At 53.3% G+C, this 26,993-nt stretch overlaps 1 protein-coding gene across 1 annotated transcript; it reads left to right on the top strand.

Moving 5' to 3' along the window:
- Positions 1–16,348: 16,348 nt before the first annotated feature.
- Positions 16,349–26,388, top strand: LOC122154662 (syntabulin-like). Its single transcript, XM_042805006.1, is given in 9 exon segments — positions 16,349–16,383; positions 17,350–17,502; positions 17,839–18,009; positions 18,544–18,585; positions 18,992–18,995; positions 19,099–19,150; positions 19,923–20,081; positions 24,400–24,565; positions 25,473–26,388. Coding segments are annotated over 9 exon segments (1,698 nt in total).
- The last annotated feature ends 605 nt before the right edge of the window (positions 26,389–26,993 follow it).

Genomic DNA, 26,993 nt, shown 5'->3' on the forward strand with positions numbered 1-26,993 from the left:
GCCTGTGGCACTGGACGTGGCCAGGCCCATGGGAAGGGCTTGAAGGGATGAGGGTGGGAAAGCAAAGCCCAGAGCCTGCCCTGCCTTGGATCTCCGGCCATAACGCAGCAGGGGTGGCCAGGGAGCAGCCCAGAGGGACTGGGGGCTCCTGGGGCTCACCCAGTCCTTACCTGCAGGTAGAGGTGAATGTCCAGGCCCCGCATTTCCTCTTGCGGAGGAAGCCACAAGACGCTGGAGAAGCAGGCGTCGAGGAGGCTTTTCTTGTTGCCCTCCAGCACCGTCTCCACTGAGCTGCAAAGAGAGAGGGGCCGCTCGGACACTGGTGCCGGGAGCTGTACGTCGAGGCCTCGTGCAGGTGGGCACGGACCTCTGGGGCAGGGGTCCCCAGGACGGGGGGGGCAGGTACCTCAGCTGGGCGATGGCAAGCATGGCGAGCCGCCGCACTGCTGTGGCCAGTTGGTCCCGGGGCTCCTCTTCCAGCAGCACCTGCGGAGCACAACCGGGCTGGGACCTGGCCGCTGCCAGCACCCACTGCTGCCAGCCCCTCGCCCTGCCCAAGCGCTGTCCCGCAGGGTGCTGGGGCGGGGGGCCTTGCCCCCTTCCCCAGAGCTGCCGGGGGCCCCCTCACCTTGATATTCTCTGCCAGCTTGTATCTGTGGCAGAAGACATCGAGGCCCTGGGACAAGCCCAGGTGCCTGGCGGTTCTGCACAGGATGCAGATGCTGTCCAGAAACTTCATCTGTGGCCCTCCTCCTGGCAGCCGGGGGACAGAGAGACAGGCAGGGAGCGTGAGCAGGGGGACACACGGCCAGCGGGACCGGAGCGCTGGGGGTGCAGAGCCGTGGGGGAGAGCTGGGAGAAGCAGCTCTGCCCAGCCAGCACCCCTCCAGCAGCCCGGCAGCAGCAGCAGAGCCCCAGGCAGCAGCCGCCAGCACAGCCGGCGCTGAAAGGGCCGCGGTCACCTTTTCTGGGCTGAGGACGAAGACGCGGATGAAGTCCACGTGTTCCTGTTCCTCTCGGTACACAGGCAGCCAGCTGACAGCTGCAGGAGGAGGAGAGCAGGGAGGGCTGTCGAGAGAGTGCGGCGGCAGGAGAGAGCAGAGGCAGGAGCTCTGCCCTGCGGCCGGCCCCACGCCCGCTCCCCTGGCACAGCCTGCCCGTGCGTGGCGGGGCTGGAGGGTGCCCGGCAGAAGGGCTGCGCTGCTGGAGCACAGCGGCGGGGAAAGCCCCCAGTGCCGCGGGCTGAGGCCCTCGCTTGCAGCCGGGCAGGAAAGGGCCCCGTCCCGCAGCATCGCTGCCTCCTGCCAGCCCGGCTGCCTCTCGCTGCCCGTGCCCCGGGGCAGGGGCTGGGTGCCCTCTGCTCTCTCCCTGCTGGGGCGAGGCTGTGCTGGGGCCAGCTCCCAGCCCTGAGCAGCCCTGGCATTCAGGCAGCACCGTGTCCCCCACCCGCGGGACCCCCGCTGATGGCAGAGGGGGGAAACGTGCTCCTGGCATCGAGCAGGTGTGCTGGCTGTGCCCTGCCCTGCCCGGAGCAACGGGGCCCCCACTCACCCATCTGCAGCGGCTGCACCGTGGACACCTCGTGGGGCTCCGGCGGAGAGCTGCTCTCCTGGGGAGCCCTGTCCTCCTGCCAGGCCACCCTGGGGCGGCTGGGGGGTCTCTCCGCCATCCTGTGGGACGGAGGGAAGGGGCAGGGGTGGGCAAGGGGGAAGCTTCAGCCAAAGGCCTCGGCTCTGCGGGGCTGCCGGGGGCGGCAGGGAAAGACGTGGGCTGCGCTCGGGGGCTCCTCGCCGGCCCGTGCTCCTGCCCTGTCCCGTCGCCGTCCTACCGGACAGTGCGGGCTGGGGGCCGCAGCCACGCTGAGCACACGCAGGGCAGTGGGGTGTCACAAAGGGAGGTCACAAAGGGCCCCACGGTGACCCACCGCCCACGCAGGGTGTCCCCTGGGGGGGCACAGGGCTGGCTCAGCCCCGTGTTTCCCAGAGAGCGGTTCTGTCCCGTTGTGGTGGTGCAATCCCTTCCCCGCTCCTTTGCCGGGCCGCTTGGTGCTTGGTGTGATTCCCTCCCCTCCTGGGCCACACACGACCCAGGGCGGTATGGATTGGAAAAGCATTAAGGCACCCCCTTGACGTGCCTGGCTCCTGCTCTCCCTGTCACTTGGGAGCGGCAGTGACAGTCCATCACCTCTTGACAGCCTGGTCCATCTGTACCTGGGACGTGGCTGAGGGAGGGCAAGAACAGAATTGCATATCCAGCAAGTTCTGGGCCTATGCAGCTGGAGGAAAACACCAGAATATTTCATCACTCGACTCGAGCCAGAGTTGAAAAGTGCCTGACGAAAGTTAATTATCTTGGACCCCATAAGCAGTGACCCCAGCTGAGACCCTTTAAGCTCTCCTGGATTGCAGCGGGTCTGTACCAGCATCTCCCCTGAGTTGGGACACCTCTCAGGTATCAACTCCTCGAAGTACCTTCTCTTGTCGAAGCTGATGAAGGGACAAGGTGAAGTGGAGCCCCTCAGGCCTCAGCTACTGCCCGTTGCATTGTGAATATTTACTCTAAACTTGAGAAGAGGGAAATTTTAGCTGTAGACTCACCTGCTCTGTAGCTGTAGCTTCTCTCACCTGCCTCTCTGCTTACCTGTGCTTTTGGGTATACACGTTGTTTTTACGAGTGTGAGTACATACATATTGCACTGGATTCAAATGTTTTTGTGTTTGTACATCTTGTGTTTATGAATATACATGTATAGATACACACACACATATAGAGAGAGAGATTTAGGATACCTTATAGTAAGTTAGTGTGATTCTTGTCATTTTCGAATCCGTGGTTAAGTCATTATTTTAATCATAACGTATTTTACTGAATTATTTTTTAAATCCTTAAATTGGTTAATGGTTAATTGCTGCTGGTCATTAATAAATCTTGATTTGTTGCTAAATCATTACATTGTTAATATTTCCATTCACGACAAATTGGCGTAGTCGGCAAGATGCAAAATCACCGAATACTTACAAAAACATGGTATCTAACCAAATCCCACCTTCCGAGAGGATTGGGCTTGTAATAATTAGTATAACTGGGAAGAGGTAGAAAAACAGTTAACTGACGACAGAGGTACAAACCAAATTTGGAAAAGATAAAGGTATAATTTGTAAAATGTTGGGGGTGTGCCTAGAATCTGCCTGCCAGGAATGAGGAAAACTTAACTGTAAATACAAGATTTACAGGCTGAGACTGCAGGGCACAAATCTACCGAGCTGCTGTTACCAATTAAAATAGAACAACTGCAAAAAGAACTTGAACCCCAATTAAAACAACAAAAACTGGGAGAACGTACTGAAACTATGCTAATGCAGTCTCCAAACCCCCCTGATACAGTTCAGATCAGAAAATTAATCGTGTCTCCGAAGACTGGGATGGTCATATTTGGAGTAATTCAAATAATAACATCTGAGATGAAAATAATTCTTTCCAACTGCCTGAGTCCTCCAACTTGCAATTAGACCAAACATTAAAACAGAAGAAACAAGCGGACCTTGGAGTGTGAGAAATCATAGTAGTAACACAATCCCATTTGGTGCAATTCAGATAGCCAATTTACAAGACCATTATGACCATAAACCTGCAGAAACGGAAACTGAATAGCTATGGAGAGTGTGTCGAAATGGGGGAGGTAGATAGAATTCTGCTAGACGGAGATGAAGCCGGTGGCTATTGGGGTCCTGGTGTCTTTTTGAATGCTGGCCCCAACCCCCCAACGGCCCCCACTCACTAGCAAGCAGAGTGGCACATTGGGCTGGTGGCATCGAAGCCTTAGAGAGAGGAGAGCCTCTATTAATACCTATCAAATCTCTAAATGAGCTCTCCACAGCTTTTACAAAGGCTGCCTATGTTCAAGTCATGCATCAGCGTGATCCTATTGATGTTCCTGTTTTGGCACCTGTAACTCCTGCTAGACTTAAGCCATTGATAAAAGGAGCCCCTGCCACACTCAAACCTTTCCTCATTGAAAAATGGGATGAAATACAGAGCGACTTAATTTGTAATGAACTGGTAAACATCACACGGGCTGTTGGAAATGGTGAGGAAAGAGAGTTGGAACAAAGGGAATTACCCACACGGGCAACGTTAATGCACGATATTTCAGAAACCTTTGTGGGGAAAGCCAATGTCGCCTTTCGCCTCCAGTACTGCGGATACTGTATGGGATACCAGCACAGTCATTCTCTGGCCCAAGGTAAATTTTCAGGCTTCCTGGATGTTTGGTACTACAGCCGCAACGGCTCGCAAGCACCCAGGCCAACCCTTTGCGGTTGCGTCTAATTGTTTGGAGAAATAAGCAATCGCTCGACGATATGGGCCCAGATCCTGTGCTAATATTGCCAGGGCGATCCCCTGCTTCTCGTGGGAGAAAAGAAAAAACGGCTTACTTACATCTGGGAGTCCCGGGCCGGAGCCGACATTAGGGCCCTTTTCAATAGTTCAAAGGCTTGAGTAGCTTCTTTGTTCCATTGCAGGTGCTTCTGTTCAGTGTGGTAAGTGCATACAGGGGCGTAACAAGCAATCCATAATTATAAATCAATAGTCGGCACCACCCCGTCATCTCCAGGACAGTTTGCAATTCTTTCACCATTTGTGGTCTCGGAGTTTGGCATATCACTTCTTTCTGGGCCTGTCCCAGAGTTCTTTGCCCAGCGCTGATCTCATAGCCCAGATAAATTACCTCGCGTTGCATTATCTGGGCCTTCTTTTTAGATACCCGATATCCCTGGAGCCCCAAGAAGTTTAGCAGACTCACCATCCAGGTCATGCAAGCATCCTTCGTTTTAGTGGCGATCAGGATGTCATCAATGTACTGCAACAGTTTCCCTTCCTCAGGCAGGGCTTCCCAGGTTTCAAGGTCTTTGGCAAGTCGATTACCAAATGTGATAGGGCTGTTCTTGTACCCTTGTGGTAACACCGTCCAAGTGAGCTGAGTTCTGCACCCTCTGTTAGGGTTTTCCCATTGAAATGCAAATATTTGCTGGCTATTTTTATGGAGAGGGAGGCAAAAGAAGGCATCCTTCAGATCTAGAACAGTAAACCAGGTTAGTTCAGGTGTCAACACAGACAGCAAGGTGTATGGCTTTGTTACCATTGGATAGAGGTCTTTGGTTATTTTATTTACAGCCCGTAGGGCCTGAACCACTTGATACGACCCATCAGGTTTACGCACAGGTAATATGGGAGTGTTAAAATTGGATTCGCATTCCTTCAATAGTCCTAGCTGTAAAAATTTCTCTATGACTGGTCGAATCCCTTCCCTATCTTCCCTTTTCAGGGATATTGTTTGATTCTTACTGGCTGTCGTCCTTCTTTAAGCTTGACCTCAGTAGGTGGAGCATTCTTTGCTTTTCCAGGCACATTGGTGGCCCATACACCGGGATATACCTGGTTCATTTTTCTTCACTAATGCTTTTTCTGTATGTACATCAACTAGAGAGAGACTCATTACCCGTATATACTGCTGATCATTTACCTCCAGGGTAATCTCTCCTTTTTCAAATTTAATTGTTGCCCCCAACTGTTCCAATAAATCCCTCCCCAAGAGTGCCTTGGGGAGTTGGGCATATACAGAAATCTATGGATACCCCATTGCTTTCCTAATTTATATTTTAGGGGTTCACAAAAATATGCCTTTTCACTTTGGCCAGTTGCTCCTTTTACCATAATATAGTCATTTCCCAAGGGCATCAAGACTTGGTTTAAAACTGAGTATGTTGCCCCCGTATCCACCAAGAATTCTACTCTTTTTTGCTCTTTCCATAGCTCCACTATAACCAGTGGATCTGCTAGGGTGGATTCCCCAGGTCCCGTCAGTCTTCCTTTATATGAGCCATCACCCTCCCTTTCTGCCTTGTTTTCCCGGACATTCATTCTTCCAATGACCAAATTTTTTACACAGTGCACATTGATCTATGCCCAGCCGAGGGGGCCCTCCTTTAGGCTTTCCTTCCTCTTCTCCTCTAACAACTGCCACTACCCTTCTCTGTCCCTTCTCGTAAACCTCTTCTCTATTACAGAACACCCTCCAAGCCTCGTCCAATAGTACCTCTAGGTTCCTACTTTCCGTAGGACGCAGTTTCTGAAGCTTGCATCTAATATCTCCCGGGATTGACCCAGGAATAGGGAGACTAGTTGCTGCATTCCCACCTCGGACTCAGGATCTAACGGTGTATTATGGCGCATCGCATCCCTCGGTCAGTCCAGAAACTCAGATGGTGACTCGGACAGTCCTTGTTTAATTGCATATAGGTCTGACCAATTTATGGTTTTAGGGATAGCTTGTTACATTCCCTTGGAAATCCATCCTTGGGATGCCTGTAATCTCTCCATGGAGCAGTCCTATTAGCATTCCATTTTGGACCTGAAGGGGAAGGTAATCCTTAACATCCTCTCCTGTACCTTTATAATGGTCCTCTGCCAAATCTACCGCGGTTTTTAGGATTAGTTGTTTCTCAGTTTCAGTCATATATTCCAAAAGTAATTGTATATCGTTCCAATCTGGATTATATTGTTTTATAATAAATTGAAAATGTTTAGTCACACTCACCGGATCATTCCGGTAATCTCTGGCGACCCTTTTCCAAGCCTCCAAATCAGTCGTGGAAAAGGGCACCTTAATTAACATCGTTCCCCCATCTGTGCCTATAGCCTCCCTGAGAGGTGCCTGTAACACAGACTTTTTCCTTGTTCGGGAGGATACAGGACTATTGGGAGAGTCAAAGTCGAGTCTGAATCACCATCCCCTTGTTCTTTTTGATTGAGAGGAATGCCCAGATTCTTGTCGTCTGGGAGGGGGCCTGAATACATCCAGCAGTTCTGGTTCTGGTGTTTGATGAACCTTATTAGTTTAGTGCATCACTGCCCAATGCTACAGGCCGAACAGCACCGTTTTAATCTTCCTTTTCCCTCCCTCTTATTCTCTTTTTCTAAAGCCAAAACCACTGGATCCTGGGCTTGCCAGCCCACAGGCTGTCTGGTATTCTGGATGATTTCGGAGAGTGAAAAACATATCTGCGTAGGCAACTTCGCCCCACTTTCCTTCTCTCCCCAGAAACAACATTAATTATAGCAGAGTATCATAATTCAAGGTCCCATTAAACGCCATCTCTCCCCATTGTCTAATTTATACAGAGGGCACCACTGGTTACAGTATTTGATTAAAGTTCTTTTGTTTACATTCCCCCCTGACGGCCCTCCTATACTTTTCCAATTGGCCAGAATGCAGACAAGAGCTCTTTTTCAAAATCCCCCCACTCTGTTTCCCTCCCATTTTATATCTGAGTTCCAAATCTACTGTCCCCATGTATTTCCCAGATCCCCACAGGGCACTTCCTTAAGCTGACCCAAGTGTTCAATTCTGTCCCAGTCAAACCAAAATAGTTCCCAAACCTCATCCAGACTTCCTCTTTACTCAAAAAAACATTCAAAACCAAATATCGGGTTACAGAAACAGTTTCACTGCTTGCCAATCGCTTCGTTCGTCTCCGGCTGCTCTCCTCACAGAGAACACGGAGCCGTGGATCGGAAATCCGCACTCACTTCGCAGCGGTGCTGCATCTCAGGCGCACATACGCACACACACACACACACACATAAACAGCTGTTTTGTATTTTTTTGTTTGCTTGTTTGTTTTTGTAATTAGATACCCAGTTATTGCTCCGATGGATCCCTTCAGCAGCTGCAGATATGACTTGAATAGTTATATATCGATATTGATTTAAGGAGGCTCCGCTTACCCTTCTCCTGCTTCTTATACAATCATTAGCAGGTCCGTTCTGGTTCCCAAATCGGGATGCAGCGGTAACCTCAGATTTGCTCCATCTACCCTCAAGATCGCTAGCGGCCACTCTACCAGTCAGCAAATCCCACCATTAACCCTAAGGGTACCCTCCTTCCCATGGGGACTATGCTGTACCCCAGACGTCTCTGCGCAACTTTACCAGCGGCTCTGGCCAAGCGTGAGCGTCCTCTACGACTTACTGGCCCCAAATGCTCAACATAGCGTTTGTCCTCAGTGGTAGATGGTCGTTGTCTGCTCCCGCAGAGCGCGTCCGGGGAGCGGAGCTCCTCCGAGAAGGGCTCAGGGCGTGCCTAGGACGGCCGCCCCTCAGCCGATCCTGCAGCGAGCAGAGCACATCCCATCTGGGGTGCCAAAACTGACTAGCGGAATAAAGACTCCACAACCTTTAAGGTTGTAAAGTAGGTGTGTTTATTCAGTACCGGGTGCGTGGGGGATCCTCCACCACAAACACGCACACCCACAGGACCCAGGGCTACTCCCTTTATGCCCCAAACAATACATATTCATCAGACACTTATACATAATCATGGCCTCCCCGAGAAATCATTTCCATATAGCCCGCCTTCGTCTCTTCTCTTCGCACCTGTGCAGTTCTTCAGGGTGGTCGTGGGCCGGGGTCTCAAGGATGAAGTAAGGCTCCCAATTCTTCATGACTTTTCAACTTTTATCTCTGGCGCATGCTCTCCCAGCCCCTGGAGCCAGATTTCCCCAGCTACAACTCTGGCACGTGCTCTCTGGGTCCCTGGTGCCAGGTTTCCCCAGCTACAACTTTGACGCCAGCCCTCTGGGCCCTTGGTGCCCGTCCAGCCCACAGAACCAGCGCCCCCCTCCCCAGCAACTCCCATGTTATCAGACGAAGGCATACCTTAACAAACACAGGGCATGTTTTAACAAACAATCTCAGCAAACAAACGGCTTGTCAAATGGCATGTCTCAACCCCCAGGTGCTAGTTCTCTCCATCACACTGACTTATGCTCGCTGCTCACAAAAAATCACCATATATGATGCTCTGAACATCCATTACGCACTAGGAATACAGCATATTTTTAAAAGGGTTTTTTTTTCTTTTAATTCAGAACTACAGATGAAGGCAGCTTGGAGGATCAATTTAAATTAATATTATACATGTACGCTTTGAAATCATGCAAAATCAAAAAGCTATTCTTAAAAAATCGTGTGTAGAGAGTGCTTCAAAATACTTAAGAAAAATTAACCCTGTCTCATTTTCCATCACTCCAGAATTCACACCAGTAAATGAAAGTACTAGAAGGTAAGAAAAGGGTGGGGGGAAAGAGTCGTGCCCCAGCTAACCACAGCCGCGCCATTTCACACACTGCCGTGTGCAGTGGGTGCCTAGTCCGAGAGGAGAAACGGCCAGAGGAGCCCGGCCAGCCCCGAGCTGGGCGGCTGCACCGGGGCAGAAAACCCCCCGCCCCACCCCTTTTTGGTTTGTTTGGTTGTTTTTTTTTTTCTGAAGTGGTCAGGACTATCTGCGGAGCCATGCGGAGGCACCGCCTGCTCGGCGCTCCCTGGCACCGGCCGTGTCCTGCTCCGGACCCGCTGCCCCGGGGCCTCGGCACGGGCGGGCGGCTCCACGGGGCCCCCATGGCGGCGGCACCGCCGGGGGAGCGACCCGCCACAGCCCCCCAACAAATGAGTTCCACCAGGAAAACCAAACTAACGGGAGCTGCCGGCGCTGCTGCTCAGGCCTCAGCCGCGGCCCAGGGGGGCCCTGCCGAGCCCGGCCCCTCCCGGGAGGGGCCCGGCAGCCCCTGATTCTGCTGATGCGGGACAGACTGCCGCTCCCATTTCAGTAACTTTTGCCAGGTTTCTTTCCATCTATAGTCCTTTATCCGATTATTAATTCGGTTACTGTTTTTCTTCCTTGTAACTCAAACCACAAAGTTGCACGTGTAATTACATGGCAATAAATATAAAAACTAAGAAAAAGAAGCAAGCAACTAGCATAGCAGGTAACGCTATAGACACCTGATCTCTTCCCAAGCAGTGCTACCACTCAAAGACTTGTGACTAACGGAAGCCAGGAATAACCTTGGTAAAATGGATTTTTCTCTGCCATAACACTAAAGACCTGGTTAAGTCTGTGTATTATAAAAAGCTCCCCATAATTGATTGTCAACAGATCAAAATCAAGTTACAAATAGATTGTAAATAGATAAAACTAAGTTTTCCAACACCAGTCACTTAGTTGCCTTAGGGGATTCACAAAATCAAAGCCTACCGTGGAAGTCTTTTGTCGTAGTCCCACTTTATAGCAGCGCAACAAATAGGAACTGCATTTCCTACTTTTGTTTTTAAGACAAAGCGGGGAGGACAAAAGACACACTTACCTAGATCTCTTTGGGCAAAACACTTAGATTTTGGAGGCGATCTACAATAAATAGCACCTCCAGGTCCTTTGTCCCCAGGCCTTGTATGGATCTTCTGCAGGTGGTCCCCGGCCTAAAATTGCGGTGTGTGGCGTACTGTTTTAGTACTGGTTTCTTAGATTTGTCAGACCAACTTGATGATGATTTTTTAAGATATTTTAGATTTGCTGCTAACTATGGTCATTGTCCGTATCAGTAACAGAGGCAAAAGTTCTGGTTGATGTAAGAATGTCAAGAAGTATTCCAGAATGAAAAGGAGAAATCCTGTTACTTAGTCTCAAAGAAATAACTTGAAGAACTAAACAGATGATAAGAATGATTTAAAACAAAATAAACCAAAAAACCTCAAAACAACCCAAAACTAAGCACAGAAAGCAGAATTTTCCATCGAGACTGTCTCGATATTACTTTAAACTTCTGCAGAGCTGCTGACTGATGACAGGTCTTACACTTTCACGGGATTTGAATCCATCACCATTACCAAGATGTATTTTTCCAAAGGAGCTGTGAGCAGTGGCACATTCAAGTGCTGGCCTGTGGAGATCCGGGAGGAGCTGTCTGTCCCAGCTTTTCACTCCTGGGAACTGCACACCTCTGAGACACAGACGATGGGACGTAGCTCTGAGGCATCTTGGGAAAGGAGAGCAAGAAAACACTTGTAAGATGGTGTCTGCCTGGGCTTCTTCTACCCCTCTGAGAAATATTTGTTTGGATGCAATTTTGGCAGCAGCACTGTGTGGTGTGTCACATTTATTACACATACAAATCTTTCTATCAACTGAAAAGTGGAACCAAAAAGCATCTTTTTCACTTCTGTTTATGTGAAGCTGCACATTTAACAGCAGAGGAATGCAAGCTAGGAAAAGGAAATGCTGAGTTTCCTTTAAAAAGAAAATTAATTTCTTCTAAAGGAGAGCAACCCAAACCCTCGGCCCACAGGGACAAAGGCACTAACTGATATTAAGTTTAGCTCAGCTGGGCGTGACCCTGGGGCTGCCACCCATGGCTGTCCTCACGGGGACCCACCTCTGTCAGCGGCGGACGGCCACGGAGGCAGCCCAGGCTGCGCGAGCCACCGGTGCCCCTCGAGCCCGAGGGGAGCGCAGCCCAGCGCCAGCGGAGGAGGAGAACAGGAGCCTCGACAGGGCAGGCACAGCACGAGGCCAGAGGCTCCCAGGCTACAAACGGGCAGCAACTGGGGGCGAAAGGAAGGGCAGCTCGCAGGCTGGGTACCACCACAGCCGGGGAAAGCACCGAGAGCAACGAACAAGTGTCCAACCTGCGGAAAACCTAGCGTGCCCAGCAAAGCCAGAGTAGAGGGAACTGGGGACCGGGGAAGAGCGAGCAGGGTGAAGTGGGTCCCAGGGCAGGGAGGACTGCGAGTGACCCCGCAGGAAGGGGAGGAACGGCAAGGTTGGTGCCTCCCAGTGCTTGCTCATGGGAAGGACCTGGACCAGTGGGAGACTGGACAAGAAGCGCCCCTATCCTGGTCATCAGCTGGAGCGGTGCCAGCAGCAGGTGCTGATGCATGGCTCAAACCATCAGTAGCTCCTTGGCTCAGCACACAGGCAGCGGTTTCTTGAATTTGGAGACTGCCCGTCTCTCCAGGCTGAAGGCAGGCAGCGAGGGGGACGGCACCCTCTGAAACATTGGGGACCTCATCCAAGAGAGCTGTCAAACAACCCTCTGTCTCTCCTCCCCGTGGAGGGGAACACTCACCAGCATTGGTGGCAATGTCCTGCTCTCAGACAGCTGTGAGGGATGGCCCAGACCACCCAGCCTCACACACACCCCAGGGAGGTGGGACTCAGAGACCCTCTCCCAGGATCCTTCCCGAGATGGCCGGGGAAGCAGAGGGCTAACAGGGTGGGGGCACAAAACCAGCCGAGCACCTTGCCTCCCCCTGCCCTGCGGGAATGGGGCCTGGCCCCGTGGGACCCCCGTGGTGCCAGGCCAGGAACGGAGGATCAGGTGTTGTGGTTTGGGCCTGATTGGCAGCCAACCCCCGCAGCTGGTCACCCTCCCTTCCCCCTCCCCACCTGGGAAGGGGGGGGGATCAGAGGGGTGAAGGGAGACTCGCAGGCTGAGATAAGAACAGTTTGATAATGGCAATAAAACGAAAACAATAGCAACGATGGGGGGAAAACAAAAAGAAATATATAAACAGGCAATGTACAGCGTAATTGCTCACCACCCGCTGACCAATACCCAGCCCGTTCCCGGCCAGCGACCCCGAGATACCAAGATCCCGCAAGCGCAACCCGGAAGCGAGAGAGCTCCTTCCCAACCACCCTCCTTTATACAGTGAGCATGAGGTTCCATGGTGTGGAATATTTCACTGGCCAGTTTGGGTCTGGTGCTCTGTCCGTGCTCCCTCCCTGCTCCCTGTGCCCTGCGCACGGGCAGGACATGGGGAGTCGGAGAGTCCTTGAAGTCTCGGTAGCAGCTGAAAACATCAGTGTGCTATCAGCATTTTTCCCATACCAAACCCAAAGCTAAATCCAAAACACAGCACTCATCTAGTCCCTGAAAAGGAAATTAACTCTATTTCAGCCCAAACCAAGACATCAGGCTAAGCGAGGATGGGAAGCATCTGCTCTCCTCACCCTGCATTTGCAGAAGGTAGCCAAGGCAGACCAATGCCTTCTGGCAGGACATGGCCATGCAGTCGGTGATCAGATGTTGGAGAATGGCTCACAGACAAGGGTCCTGAGCCCACCGAGCAGTTGTACGATCAGAGCCTGTTCTAAGGACAGATGCTGCCTTGCTGATGCTGGGCCTCACTAGGGTTTGCCTGCAGCTGCTCGCAGCTGCTGATACATGAGGAATGTCAAGGATGCTTCGGCCTTGTGTACCGTGGTGTGTCGAAAACAGGTTAAGGGGAATTAGAAATAGTGGCCTGAGAAACTTAGTGTTATGAGACACTTGTGCTGTTAGCTAACTGCAAGTAGTTGGACCGTGCGAACACGACCTTTAGAGCTTAAGCCAATCAGCTAGTGACTAGTAGGCATCATAACTAGCGTTGTCTGTATAAATATATGTACCCTGGACCAATAAATTGAACGATGCTTTATCACCCACATTGAGTCCGTCTCGGCATATCGTTCCTCCGCCGCTCCGCAATCAGAAACCCCAGCAGCCCCACCAGGGAGCTGAACTGCTTGCAAGGACATCCTCTCTGCAGGGGAGAGCAGCAGGAAAAGGGCTGCAGGCAGCCCCAGCACCCGCTCGCCTCTGCCACCCACCCTGCTCCCTGAGCAGCCACCGGCAGAGGGGCAGACAGAAGGGCTGCCCCGTAATCCCAGGAGACCCGAAACCCAGCACCCCATCAGGCAGGGCTCCCTTCCAGGGGCATGAATGGTGGTAACGGGGCACCAGGGCACACAGGGGTCCCTATTCACCATGAGCTCAAGTCGCTCCTTGCAAGCACCCAGCACGTGGGCACAGACCCACAGGGCTCTCTCCCGTTCCCATTCCTTGGCCGAGGTGAGCCAGCCCTTCAGGACCTGGGGCAAGGTGCATCTCTCTCATAACAGGAATCTTTCGCTCCCTGAGATCCTACTCCCTCCTTCTCTGGCCCCTTCCCAGCACAGCCCCCAGCCCCACCAAGCCCTGGCACTGCAGCCTTCGCTGCCCCGCTCTCTCCTGCTGACTCTGCCCCGAGCCAGGTGCTGCTTCCTGGCCAGCATCTCCCCGCTCCAGCCTTCCCCCAGGCTGCTCTCGCCCAGCTCAGGGCTGGCTCTTGGCTTTCCCTCCATCAGGACCCACCTCTCTGCCTGTCCTGAGGCTGCAGTGGCTGGGGGCTCCTGCCCCCCAGCTCAGCCCCTGGCCCCGGCCAGACGCACAGCCCTGGAGCAAGGAGCCAAAGCCCCACCTTCCTCTAGGAAAGGCGTCCACCTCCTATCACCTGCTAAGGCCTCGATTCTCTGCCTCCACAACAATTTCCCTGTTGCCCCATGGCTACTCACAGGGACCACGTAGTCAAAGCCAGCGGAGGTCACCTCTGCCTCCAGAGGGTTTCTCTGAGCAGGCCCAGATCTTCCAGGTTTCTCCCACGCAGAAGCTAAAATCAGGAAAGGAGAGCTGAGGTTCTGCATCCCGGGGGCAGCCAGGGTGCGCTGAGGTGGGATCCTGACCCAGAGGTGGGCAGGCGCTGGCCGGGGGGTACCCGCATGCTCACAGCTGCCCTCACTGTCTTCCTGTCCTCCTTCACCTGCTCCTCGGAAGCACAGACCAGGACACTCTGGCAGCACACTGACAGCAGGTTGTGATTTTCCTCCCTGCTCAGAGGTGGCCTCAGCTTGCTGGCCAGAGGAGAAAGGAAGAGAAAACAGAAAGGGGATTTACTAGCCCTCTCCAGAGTGCCTTCAACCACAGCTGGGTTCACCCTAATCGAGGACCTCAAACCCAGCACCCCCAGCCCATGCCAGCGAGCAGGGCCTTCAGCACCAACAACTCCTGCCTCCTCCTAGGCAGCAGGCAAACCCCCACCCCCAGGTTAAGGAAGCCCTGGGGCTCCCCTTCTTTTGGGAGACATCTGAAGTGGGGAATACCCACTCCGCAGCCCCAGCAGCTCCTGGCTCCATGCTCAAGGCCACTGGCTGGGGCACACTGGGGATCCCCAGAGCCCGGGGAACAGACCTCACCTCAACCTCTCCAGGACATGAAACACGTAGTACACCGGGGAGTCCCAGGGCTTCCCCTTTATCCAGTCCCGCAAGTCCCAGAGAGACAAGTGCAGAGTTGGCTCTTGCCTCTGAACAGAGCCCGGTGTTGACAACTCTGTTTCCTGGCACTTCCCACTCAGCAGACCTCGGCCCTCACTGGACAGCACTGGACATGGCCCTGGGCATGAGGGCAAAGCTCTTCCTGCACAGAGCTCCAGGGAGGTGGCAGTGCCTCCCTTCCTGAGGAGATGAGCCCTAAGGACTCTTGTCTCCCTCCTGCCCCGAACCCAAGGTTTTTCTTTTCTTGCCCAAAGAGCCTCAGGCCTCCTCTGCTCTCCCCGATCCTTCCCTAAGGGCTTCTCAGCTCCTCCTGGCACCCCACAGCTCCCCAGCGCCTCGTGGCACGGGCACAGACCCACTCCAGCAGCCACGCCGGGCCCTGCGCAACACCTCACCTTGCTGACCCGGGAAGTGTCTCGCACCTCCTGATCTTGGTGCAAGAGCCAGAGGAGCTGCTCCCAGGCACGCTCGCGGTGCTGCTCCTCACCCAGAAGGACCCCCGTCCTGGTGGCCACCGCCCCAAGGACAGCCTGCTTGTCCTGAAGAGGGAAGGAGAGGCTCTGCTTGGAGGGCTGAAGGTCTGCCTAGTGCTCAGCATCCCCTGAACACTGGCCTGCCCTTCCCGCTGGCAGGGGTTTCCCTTTCCCTTCTGCCCCACGGGAGAAGGGCTCACTCCGGAGGAGAGAGAGCTTCTCCCCATGCTGGTGGCCCAGCCCTCCCTGCAGAAAGGCCCCAGGACTCTGCTGCTTCCCGTCAGGGAGCCCTCCTCCCCTCACCCCTCTGCTCACACCCCACTGGGCACAGACAGACCCCCCCACTGCGGCCCCAGGCGTGGAAAGCAGCACTTCCCACCTCTTCCTCCTTGCAGTCCATCAAGGATTTCCTTGCAGAGGAAAGCAGGGGAACAGGAGCCATGGGAAGGGACCCAGGAGTTTCTCCATGCAGCACCACCATGTCCTGCCCCCAGAAACCCCAGAAACTCCCCGAGCTTCCCTGGCTCCTCCTACACACACAGCAGTTTGGGATCACCAAGGCCTGACCGCGCTGCGGGCTGACACCCACCATGTTCCCTCTGAGATCACATGGAGGCATCCAAGGCCACCCCAGCCCCTCTTCTAAATAAGTGAGGAACATCTCTGCGCCACTCTGTATTTCCCCCAAAACTGGTGGCCTCGGAAGAGAACCAGCTCCCCTGGGCTGCTCCCAGGGACGCCGCTGCTCCCTTTTTACTTGGCAGCAAATGACAGCCCCCCGCCCCGCTCAGGCCCCGCTCCCGAGAGAAGAGTCTGGGGCTGCTCCCTGGGAGCTCAGGTTGCTCCAAAGGCAGCAAACGGACTGCGGTAGCTGCCTGCCAGGAGTCCTGAGCAGCTCTCGGGCATGGACATGCCTCCGACGTCAGCAGAACATTTCGGGTAGGTGCCTTCGAGGACGCTGGGCCTGTGGCGTGATGCTCGTGCCCTGGGACAGGAGGTCTGTGAGCCAGCCCAAGCAGAGAAATGCACTGTGGCACCGAAGGGGCTGGGCTCTGGGGCAGTCTGACAGCTTTGGTGGGACTGCTGGGCTGACACTGGCGTGCTCACCGGGACCTCAGCTCACCGCTCTTGTGTCTTCCCTAAGCACAGCTGTCAGCGCTTTGCTGCCGAGGATTGCCTGTGCGCAGCCTGGTGGGAGCAGGAAAGCCAGGCTGTTACCCATTTTTCTGCAGCGCAGAGTCTCGCCGAGGCTGGCCTGAGCCCTGGGCCCAGTCTGGAGGACCAGGTGGAAGGACTGAACATCACCATGCGCAGAGAGGTGGCGGCAGCAGGAGCCGAGGTGCTGAAGGGCCTTTTGGAAGGCCTTGGCTCAGCTGGCAGGGGCCGGGCACAGAGCGTCTCTCCTGGCTCCGAGGGGACTCCCGCCCGCAGCTTTCTGCCTTGTTCAGGACCCTCAGCTTGGAGGGAGCTCCTGTTGTTTGCTGCGAGTGTGGGAAGAGCCATTCGAGTAGGAGCAGCTCCTGGTGCCCCGGAGCCCCCCGCCCGCTGTGTGCCCCCGCCCTGGGCGTGGCCCCCCCGCGCATCACAAGGGGCACCAGTGGTGTCACGGACACCAGTGTCTCCCGGTGCAGCACTGTGCTGGCGCGGGCAGTGCTGGGGAGAGACGGGCTCTGGCAGGAGCACCCGGCAGGGGACATCGCTGCCCAGCCTCGGAAGGCCTTGCGGGGCCTTGCTCTTCCCCTTGCTGAGCGCTTCCACAGCCCAAGTGTCTGCCTGGCCGCAGCACGATGGGCCAGCTGCCCTCCTGCTTCTCCCGGTGCGTGCCTGCTCTGTCCCTCTGGCACCGGGCACGGCCTGTTCCCGGCAGAGCCGTGTGCCTCACGCCCGCAACCGTGTCCTTTGCAGGGGCGGCTCTGGTGGCAGCCAGCTGGGTGCCCTCGTGTCCCGACGGCATCCCGAGCTCCTCCGCTGCGACTGTGTGGAGGTGACCTGGCGTGGGAGGACGAGGAGGAGAGACCTCCTGCTTTTCCAAGACACCCTTGCTTTTGCCAAGCGCAGGTAAGAAGAGAGGATGGCAGTACTCTCTCTTCCCACCTCCTGCCTCCAATACCAGCCCTCAGGAGACATCTCGCAAAGCCCTCTCGGGCTGGCCACTGCTCCAATGGCCCAGAAAGTCCCAGGGAGGCTTTCTGGGGAGGGTCAGCCACTCAGCAACCAGGGCTACCAGAGTCAGGGGGTGTCCCCGGCAAGGATGTTGCCGATTTGGGTGAGCTGTGAAGCTGGGCAGCCCTTCCCAGGGCTCTGTCAGCTGTAGCGGCTCTCCCAGGGAGGATTGCCGTGGGTGCCCCCCCAGAAGGCAAGCTCACCATCAGCCCCTGCTCTTCCTGGCTGCAGATGTGGCACCAGGTTCTGGCTGCAGCACAGGGTGCGTCTGAGCGAGCTGTGGGTGCTGTGCCAGGAGGAGGCAGCGTGCGGGTGTGCACAAGAAGACGCAGCGTTGGGCCTGGACTGCAGCTGTACCCTCATCCTCGTCTGGCCCACCAGCCTCTGCGGGGTCACTTTCGGGTGAGTCGCGGTGACGTGTCACCCAGGCGTTGGGCTGTCTGGCCCAGTGCTCGCCTTCAGAGCCCATCTGGCTCCTCAGGTCCACGGCACGGGGCGGGGAGGGAAAGCAGAGGCACCGCTTTGCTTGGGCAGCGTTTTGCAGCTCGGCTTCTTTGTGAGCTGAGCCTCTCCCCTCTGGAAACAGCCCGTGCACAAGGTGTGCGCTGTCAAAGGGGTGAGGCAAGGCGTGGGCTGAGGCGGGGGCTGTGTGCAGACAGGCGGTCCCGTTTGCTCCCAGGAAAACCCAGGTGCAGTTCTGGCAGAGCTGGGCTGTCGCTCCCCGCTCTGGAGAAGCCCCATGTCTGCGACAGCGCTCCTCGGCCCAGGGGCATCCCAAAGGCTGCAGAGTTGCAGCATCAAAAGGGACTCCTGGAGAGACGAGGCTGCATGATGAGCAGACCCTCCTTGGCTTTGACTTTGTTCTCCGGAGGGAAAACTGCACAACACCTAGCTGGTGGCAGTGGGGTGTGACACTGGTTCTCCTGTCTCCTGCAGCTCGCAAGAGGTGAAAGAACTCTGGCTGGACGCCATCCTCAGGTAAGCCCTGCTGGATAGCAAACCTCTGGTGCCACCGTGGCCGTTGGTGGGATGCTCCAGCTGCAGCTGCAAGGCAGCTCGAGGGTTGGGGCAGAGGTACCCGCACTGCTGGGGCAGCTGCGGGGCAGCACTGCCCGAGCTGCTCAGCCTTGCCTTGGGAAAGTAACGGCAAGTCAAGATCCAGCTGTCGCCACTTGCCCCTTTTCTGCCTGGACTTCTTCTTTGGCTGTTTGGATGCAAATGGTGCTGGACGGGCTGGCAGGGGAGAGGGCAAAGCCAGGCTCAGTGACACGGAGCTCTCCCTTTGTCCATTCCCCGTGCACAGGCAAAGCAGCACAGCCCAGGGAACACGAGTGACCACACTGCCCTCGCTTAATCTCCTTGTGACGGTCTTGGGCCTCTGCAGATCTGTAAGTGTCTAAGTCGTTCCAGCTGGCTCAAGGGAGTGACGCTGCTTTCTAGCACAGACCATCAGAGGAGCGTCTCCCACTTGGCCTTTGTTCTCTTGTCTAGCCGGTGACGATGACTGCCCAGATCATCGAGACCGGTTCAGTGCCAGGCAAAAGTAAGCAGTGGCTACCTTTCTCCACCTTGGCATTGTGTATGGGTGGGAGAGGCCTCAGGAGAGGAAGGGCAGCTTTTCTGGGACGGGAAGCCATCAAGACAGAGGCCTCTTTCTCCCTGGCGGGGTTTGGGCAGAAATCTCCAGTGCCGGGGCGGAGAGCACAGACGGGCAGCCCGTGTCCCCTGTGCTCCACGCCAGTGACTGGTAATTCCCAATCAGGAGTAAGCAGAAAAGGAAAGCCTTTATTATTCATTCTTACTCAACCTTACACATGTGTTTTGTCAGTCTTGCCTTCTAAGGATATAGTCAGATTTCCCGTTTGTTATAACAAACAGGGTAGAAAAACACCCACGAATGCTGGAAAGTGCAGCAAATCCTGGACCACCTTCCACTTGCCCCACGGCTAACTGCCATCTCTGTTTGCCACGCCAGTAAAGCCACGTGTCTGGAGATCAGGGCACACTAAAGCAGCAGGAAAGGCTTAGTCTGGCCACTCTCCAGACGCTTGCCAGGCTTACCAAAAATAAAACCAGTACATCAAGGAAGAAGTTCCCTCTAGCCCACAGGGGTTTTCCTCCTGCGCAGGTGCCATGCGAGCCTGCTTTCCAGCACTTTCTCCTGTGAACGCTTTTTGCAGAAATAGAGGCTGGAGGGACCAGGTGCTGCATATACTGATGTCCTCAGTCATTATGTTGTTTGCCGAGTCGTTCCTCCAGATCAGAGAAGTGACAGCTAAAGCCTGAATGTTTCACAGGCGGCGTTGTCTCGGCAGGAACCTCGCGAACGCCAGCAGACAGAACTGCTGCAGGACGGGAGGAGACCTCCGAGAAGTCGGCAGCTCGGGCGTTTGCTCAGCAGGTCTTTGCTGAGCCTGACCTGGTCCTGAACAACCTTTGTGAGAGCAACCGTTCTAATGACCCCATTGAGAGAGGTTTGTATTATTTTTTTTTTTCTCTTTTTCACATGTGAATGTAGCAATGTAACAGGCAGAATAGCCGTAAAATGGACTTGCCAGTCCTGTTCTGTAGTGTTATGTGTGACAAGGAGAAAGTGTTGGTTGCAGATCTTGGGTAGGGTCTTCTGATGGAAGTGGGAGCTGTGGGGAACTCAGGCCTGTTTGGATTCCAGCATGTAGCAGGGAGTAATGAAGACAGGCAGGCATCCTACCTCCTGCAGAGGGCCATGAGAAGCTGGGAGGATGGGAACCCCGTCTCCTCGTCCGGTCCTTACTGCTGGATGCTGTGCGTGTCGCAGGTGGTGTGATGGGGAGGGGATGTGCAGCCTCCTCCCAGTTCAAAGCTCAATGTGGCCCTGCAGATCCCAGCTGGATCCTTTCCCCAGTAAAGCAGGCAGCAGAAGGGAGCTTTCCTCAGGCTGCTCCTGTGTGGACCCTGATATCTCTGGTGCGGTGTGAAACACCCACCCTGGTCTTAGAGAGGAGCCAGCACCGAGCTGTCGGGTGCTTTTCAAGCCGACCTGCTTCTCGGCATGCCCAGGCACATCCTCAGCTTCTTCCACTGACTTTAGACCTCATGGTCGTGGAGAGTATGAGACAGGGGCAGAGGGAGAATACAAAAACAATCTCGCAGGAACAACCTCATATGAAATAGAATAGGAGCAGCATTAATGCTTCCTGGAAACACACTGCTTATGCTGTTAAAGATGGGAAGTAGAGACGTAGCTGTGAGTTAAAGGTTTCTAGGATAAATTAATCTCAGTCTCTTAAACATGCGGGTCCTTCCAACAGTGAGCATTACAACTGAATTCTCTCCACTTTTCCAGCTGCTTCTAATGGCTTTACTGGGTGTTTTTACATAGTCAGGCCCTCTCTCTCCCCCTGGGCTCTCTAAATAAAGCCATCGACAGAGACAGTGTTCCAGTTATTCCTCTAGTTGCTGCAGCAGAGTGGTGAACATACATGTTCATATTTTGGTCTCTTTCCCACGTGACAGGATGTTTTTGAAGGCAAGGAAGCTCAGCAAATTTAGGTGCTTTAGGTTTTGAGCACAAGCTGTCTCTGTCAGCACTGTTTTACTCACAGCTGTGTTTCACTGTGTGACTATATGCAAAACCCAGCATCAGGACTGATAGATGTATGTATATACATAACAAGGTCATGTTTATGCAGTAAGAAGAGAGGCAAGTTAAGTTCCATGGTATCTAGACTTTGGCAGCTATGAAATAGTGCTGAAGTTGCAAATACAAACGAGTTACACAAAAAGACTAAACTTTCATAAGCTCATCTACATCCTGAGTTGTAGGAATCCTGTTCTTGTGGTCAGCTGGCAGTGTTCCTGTCACAGATATTCCTTGACCTTTTTCCTTTCTCCCATACTGTAATCTTACCATTTAGATAGCCGATGGACAATAAAATGCACACAAGCAGGTTTGAGCTTTATTCTTATAGGAGGAAAAATCTTCAACGGTCTAGTACAAGCAAAATGGTAATAGCAAGGCCAGGAGACCATCCAAAAAGGTATCCGACCACCTGTAATGGCCAGAAATAGCAGACTGGGATGCCATACACCAGGCATGCATGTGGGGCTATTGCGTGGCCCTGTGTAAGGAATGTATATGCTGTCTCAACACACATGTATACATGCATGACGTGGTGTTTCTGTGCTTGCATCCTGTCCCAGTAGAGCAAATATACCTAATCTGCTCTACCCGTCAGCGCTCTGAATGCAGTGGGATATAAGGTCACTGGACCGTGTCATTGTCCTTGCACACAGTGCAAAGAGCAGAGTTAAACGCGGGCCACTTCCACACCCAAACGTGGGTGCGATGGCTGCACCGCACGGGTGGGACAAAAGAATGTGTTTCTTGAGAAATGCTACCCTCTTTCATGGTTAACGCTGCTTCGGTGAGCTCTTCTGGGGCTTAAACGTGTGAGCTTTTGCAATCACGTTGTCCCAGCGACAAAACCAGTCAACAGGCATCCCTAGGGAGCTGTCAGCCGGGAGAGCGGCGTTAGGAGAGGTGAGAGGCCGTGTTCGGCTCCTGCCCGCACTGCTGCTAGGCACGGAGTTTCACCGCTTTGGTAGGGTGTTGCTAAGACAGAAGTCCCAATTACCCAGGAGAATCTGTTGCAATTAATATTTTATGGATGGATGCCATGATGTTTTTCTTAGGGATGTTTACCAAATGGGAGAAAATATTTTTCAAGCTCTCCTAGTACCAGTGCTGTTGAGCTCTGCTCTACGCAGAGCTGGCTTGAGCATAAGTAGCACACTTGGAACCGATACTAGCAGTGACCCCTTTAATTTTTAAAATGTTCTTGAAGAGCCTGTAAATAGCCACATGCCTAATTTTAAGCAAAAGTAGTCTCCTGTGCTCAGTGTTAAGCTTGTGTGTAGCTGTTTTCAGAATTGGGGCCAGGCAGGTTAATTTATGCTTTGCAGACACATTGCTGGGTCTCAGATGCAGTTCACGCTCTCAGAAAGCTCAGCCTTTGGGGCGGTTCCATTTTCAGGCTCTGCTCACTCTTACCAGCCGTGCCTAGCTCGGCAGCCCTTCCCAGCACTACGCTGCAAGCCAGGCGGCTCAGGGAGAGGCTATTATTAAGCCTCGTTTCCTCAAAAACCTTTTGATAGCGACATCTGGTTATGATGTGTTCTACTTAACCAGAGACGACTCTTGGCTAGGGCTCCTCTTCTCTGTGCCACAGCCAGGACGTGGCTTTGGAAAGCTGCTGGCATCTTTAAAGGGGTGGAATGATATGGGGGCCTGAACACCAGAGGTATGAAATCTGTATGATGTGTTTACCCATTCGGGTCTTGCTTGGAAAATTAGATTTGGGAGGACCGTGATACCAAGAGAGAATTTAGTATCTTAGTCTCTTAGATGGGAGCATTTTGTTTATCAGGAAAAGACTGTGGAAGCTTCAGACATTGTGTCCCACGGTCATTTTGGTTCCCCAAGGAGGAGGGTCACTGACACCTGCATCTGTAGGAATGATATAAATACTCTGTGACACGAAGAGGCTTTGCTGCTTTCCCTCCCTTCCCTTGCAGACTTGCATGTGGCTCTGATTTGGTTCCAGCTGTGGCTACTTGGGTCTGATCATCAGGGGTGTTGTACTGGCATGGAGTTGATTAGCGGTGGTGAAACTGGGCCCCTGGGATTACCCTTTGCACGAGCTGGGCTGTGCATTTCAGCACTCAGCTCGAGCCGAGGAATATCTGGGCTGGGCTGAACGAGAGGCACAGAGAAACAGGGGCTGATCCCAACGCTGGCACATGGGGAGGCTGGGAAAGTGTTGGGTTAAATCCGAACAGGGCTGATCCTCAGACCGCTTGCTAAGAGCTGCCAGAAGGTGAGGGTGGTTGGTGGATGTCTCACCCTCTTTAAGGCTGTGAAGACACGGGTCCCGGGTATGGAGGGGTGCAAGACGTCCCCACCGAGTCCTAACATGGCTTCTGTAGCATCAGGGGTTCGTGTCCAGATGTTTCTCCTGCTCCTCTGGAAGTGCCAGTTCTGAAGCCATGTTGAAAATCCAGTGCTTGCCCTTAGGGATGGTTGAAAATTCATGCAACTTCTAAAGTTCACCCAGCACGCACAAAGGGAGAATGCTTGTGATTTGCTGTTATTTGGAAAACAGTCTTTGTGTTCTACTTTCCATCATGTTTCCAATCTTCCCTTTTCCTTTCCAGGGAGTGAAGCCAATTTCATCTCTCCAAGCAGCACAGGCACTATTTCAGCGCATGAAGTCCCCATGTCTGCTGCTGGAAGCAAAAGATCTTTCTCTCTCGAGTAAGCACAGCAGTTTTTTCCGGGATAGTGCAAGTGTTGCTAGTGCAGAGGTAGATGACTAGGTCTGGTCTTGCAGCTAATACATACAGCATCAGTATTGTGAGTGTTAAAACAGTTTGGGTAACACTATGCTCTCAGGCAACACTAACACAGATGAGAACTGTGATACGAGAAAGAAACAAAAAAAGAGCTGTATTTGGAGGAAAAAAAAAAAAAAAAAAGAAGGTTTTTGAGTTCTAAGAAGTTTTTGTTGTAAAAGTATTTTAAAGTTAAATGTCTCATTTGATGGCATGGCACTGAAACCAAGGACAGCAGATAGTAAACTCTGCACGACAGCCACAAACCAGCTGTTTCCTCAAGGATGTTGATTTGCCAGAGGAGCCACTTGTGAGGACACTGGGGAGCCCCAAATGAGTCAAGCTTTGTATCGGTCTATGGGAAGTCTCTTTTTGGCAGGACTGAAGACCTCTAGGAGTGATGTTCTGTGACGGTTTGGGTTTCTTCCCTTTCCAGGCGATCAGGGAGATACATTTCTTGTGGTGACAACCACGGCATTGAGCCACAAAACCAAGAGCAGTACTTGAGTCATCTGCGGCAGAAAGAAGTTACAGTACAGCATTTGAAAACAAAGCTGAAGGAGTCTGAGAGCAAACTTCAGGAAAGGTATATCTCACTTCAGAAACCAGAGTTAGAACGATTTACTCAGGAGCGTTTCGGGGTGGGAATCCAGGACCTTTTTCCTCATTTTCTGACCATGTAAAGATTTCATGAAGAAATTTGAAATATGATCAGACTGATTAGTTGTTTCCGGTTTCATCGTGATGCTCAGTGCATACGTACCGTGCGGCTTAGTTAAGAATACAGCTGTTTGTCTCTTTTCCCTTTTTTTGAACTTGCCCAATAGAATACTTTTAAAGGGTAGTTTTTTACCAGGCTGATTTAGCACTGAGACCTTTTCTACATCAAGCGGTTTTTACCTGCGAGCATGTATTTGCTCCATCTCCTGTTCCACCTCGCTCAGAGACAGATGGCTACCAAAGTCCCCCTTCTCCCCTAGGGAAAGAAAAGCTCTTACACACACCAGCGTGCCCACTGGTGGTTTTGCCCCTTGGGGACTGAATGGTTCACAACAGCCCTTTGTATGGACGCGAAGCGAAGCAGTGACACACAACCCAGGCGGGCACAGAGCGGGCTCTGCACGGAGCCCCAGGGCCAGAGGCCCAGGGAGCTCTTGGTCCCGCTCGCATCGCCCGACCTCCGCATCTGCGCGGGCTGGATCTCACGTGGGGGCCCCCTCTCCCCCACTCCTCGCAGGCCAAGGCAGCAGCCCCTGGCCCCACACGGGGCTGGGTGGGTGCAAAGCAAGGCGGGGGCTGCAGCCCCGAGCCGTCCTGTGCCCGAGGCCCGTGTTGGCTCTGGCTGCAGGTGCCGAGCTGCTGGCAGGCACGGGGACGCATCTGGGCAGCCGCTTCCCATCGCCTCCAGGGCGAGGCAGGAGGCCAGACGGCAAGCGCTGCACTCTTTCACTGGCCGTCCACAGCACTGCCACTGCATTTTGCTTTTGCTGCAGGGAAACAGAAATAGAAGAGCTCAAGGCTCAGCTGGCACGGATGAAGGAAGACTGGGTTGAGGAAGAGTGTAAGCATGTGGAGCTGGAGCTGCACTTCTGGGAAGCGAGAAGGGAAAGTCACGAACTTCAGCAGGCTGTTGAAAGCATGAGAAACAGCTTGGCTGAGAAAGACAAAAAAATTCAGAAATGCTTCATAGGCATAAGCATTGCAAACAAGAAACTGGAAGCTTTGGTGCAGGGCCTGGGCATGGCTCAGAAGAGCTCTGTGAGAGATGAGCAGTGCCTGGAGTCCCCGTGGGACTCAGAGGGGAAGCCGTTAGCGTTGTGTGCCACGATGCCAGGCAGCCTCACCACGGAGGACCAAGCTCTGGAGGAGGTGGCAGGCAGTGGGCTGCTTCTTAATGAGGACACCGCTAACGGGACTGACTCATTTGAAGAGCATTTGACCGCCACAACTTCTGGGTCGAGCGATCCAGCTCCCTCCAGTTCTGCTGTGTATCAAGAGATGCTTGAAAATGTTCTGGATGAAAAACCAACTTCTTCTCAGGAGGAGGAGAAAATCAGCAAGGTGATGGTGGAACAGGCCATCCCAACTGACCTGGTGCCATGGAGCCTAGATGTGGAGTAGCTCATTCAGAACATCTTCAGAGCTCGAGATGCCTGCCCTCTAATCCCACCTGCTTCACTGAAGGAATCGGGTGAAATTTCTCTTGGAAGCGTCCGTGATTCTGCTCCCCTAGTGGACTTAACTCCAAGTGATCCAAACTCTGCCGTCCTCTTGTCTCCTATGGAGTCTCCATGCAGGAAGGTGGAGCATAAAGTTAATAAAAACCGTTATGTGAAAGAACTTGATTTTGCAGAACCTCATCATGCTGAAGCTTTTGGCTATGTCAATACCCTTTCTCAGACAGCTTGAGTATTTCACGAGTCTTGTGCGTATACAGGGACTGTAACCGAAAATGTACGTTGCTGGGAGTCTTGAAACACCTTACAACAATAAGTACAGGCGTGGATACGCTCTGAATATTAAGACCTGCCTCATCCTTGTGACGCCCAGGTTCTTAATTACTTGTGCTTGCCACAAAGATCCAGGACGGTTCCTTAAGCATTGTATTAAGGAAGGGAAGGGAAATCTAACAGACAAGTTGTCTCTGTCTCTCTCTCTTTCTCTATTCTCCTTTCTTTAACAAATTGTAACTAGCTCCAAGTAAGCATGGGACTTGTTTACCTAGTTAAGAAGTTGCCATTGAGTATTTGTATCTAACCCCTTGCCATGTCTTTTGTATTAAGAAATTGTTAAACGGGTTGGCTGGTGGTGTTTCACCTCAATTCAGTACGAGAGTATCTCAAACTTGGTCGTAGGTCCCAAGGGGAGGGAGGCTGTTTTGAACAGCTTCTTTTGGGCTGCAGCATTTCTAAATTGTCGTCACGGACAGGATGCCCTTGTGATACTGATCCAACCAGAAGGGATCAGGGCCCTTAGCATGGCCCCTTCTTTAAGGAAGTGCCTGACAGGAGAGA

The sequence above is a fragment of the Tyto alba genome, unplaced genomic scaffold, assembly GCF_018691265.1.
Source record: "Tyto alba isolate M040663 unplaced genomic scaffold, T.alba_DEE_v4.0 Super-Scaffold_43, whole genome shotgun sequence".
Taxonomy (NCBI): Eukaryota; Metazoa; Chordata; class Aves; order Strigiformes; family Tytonidae; genus Tyto; species Tyto alba.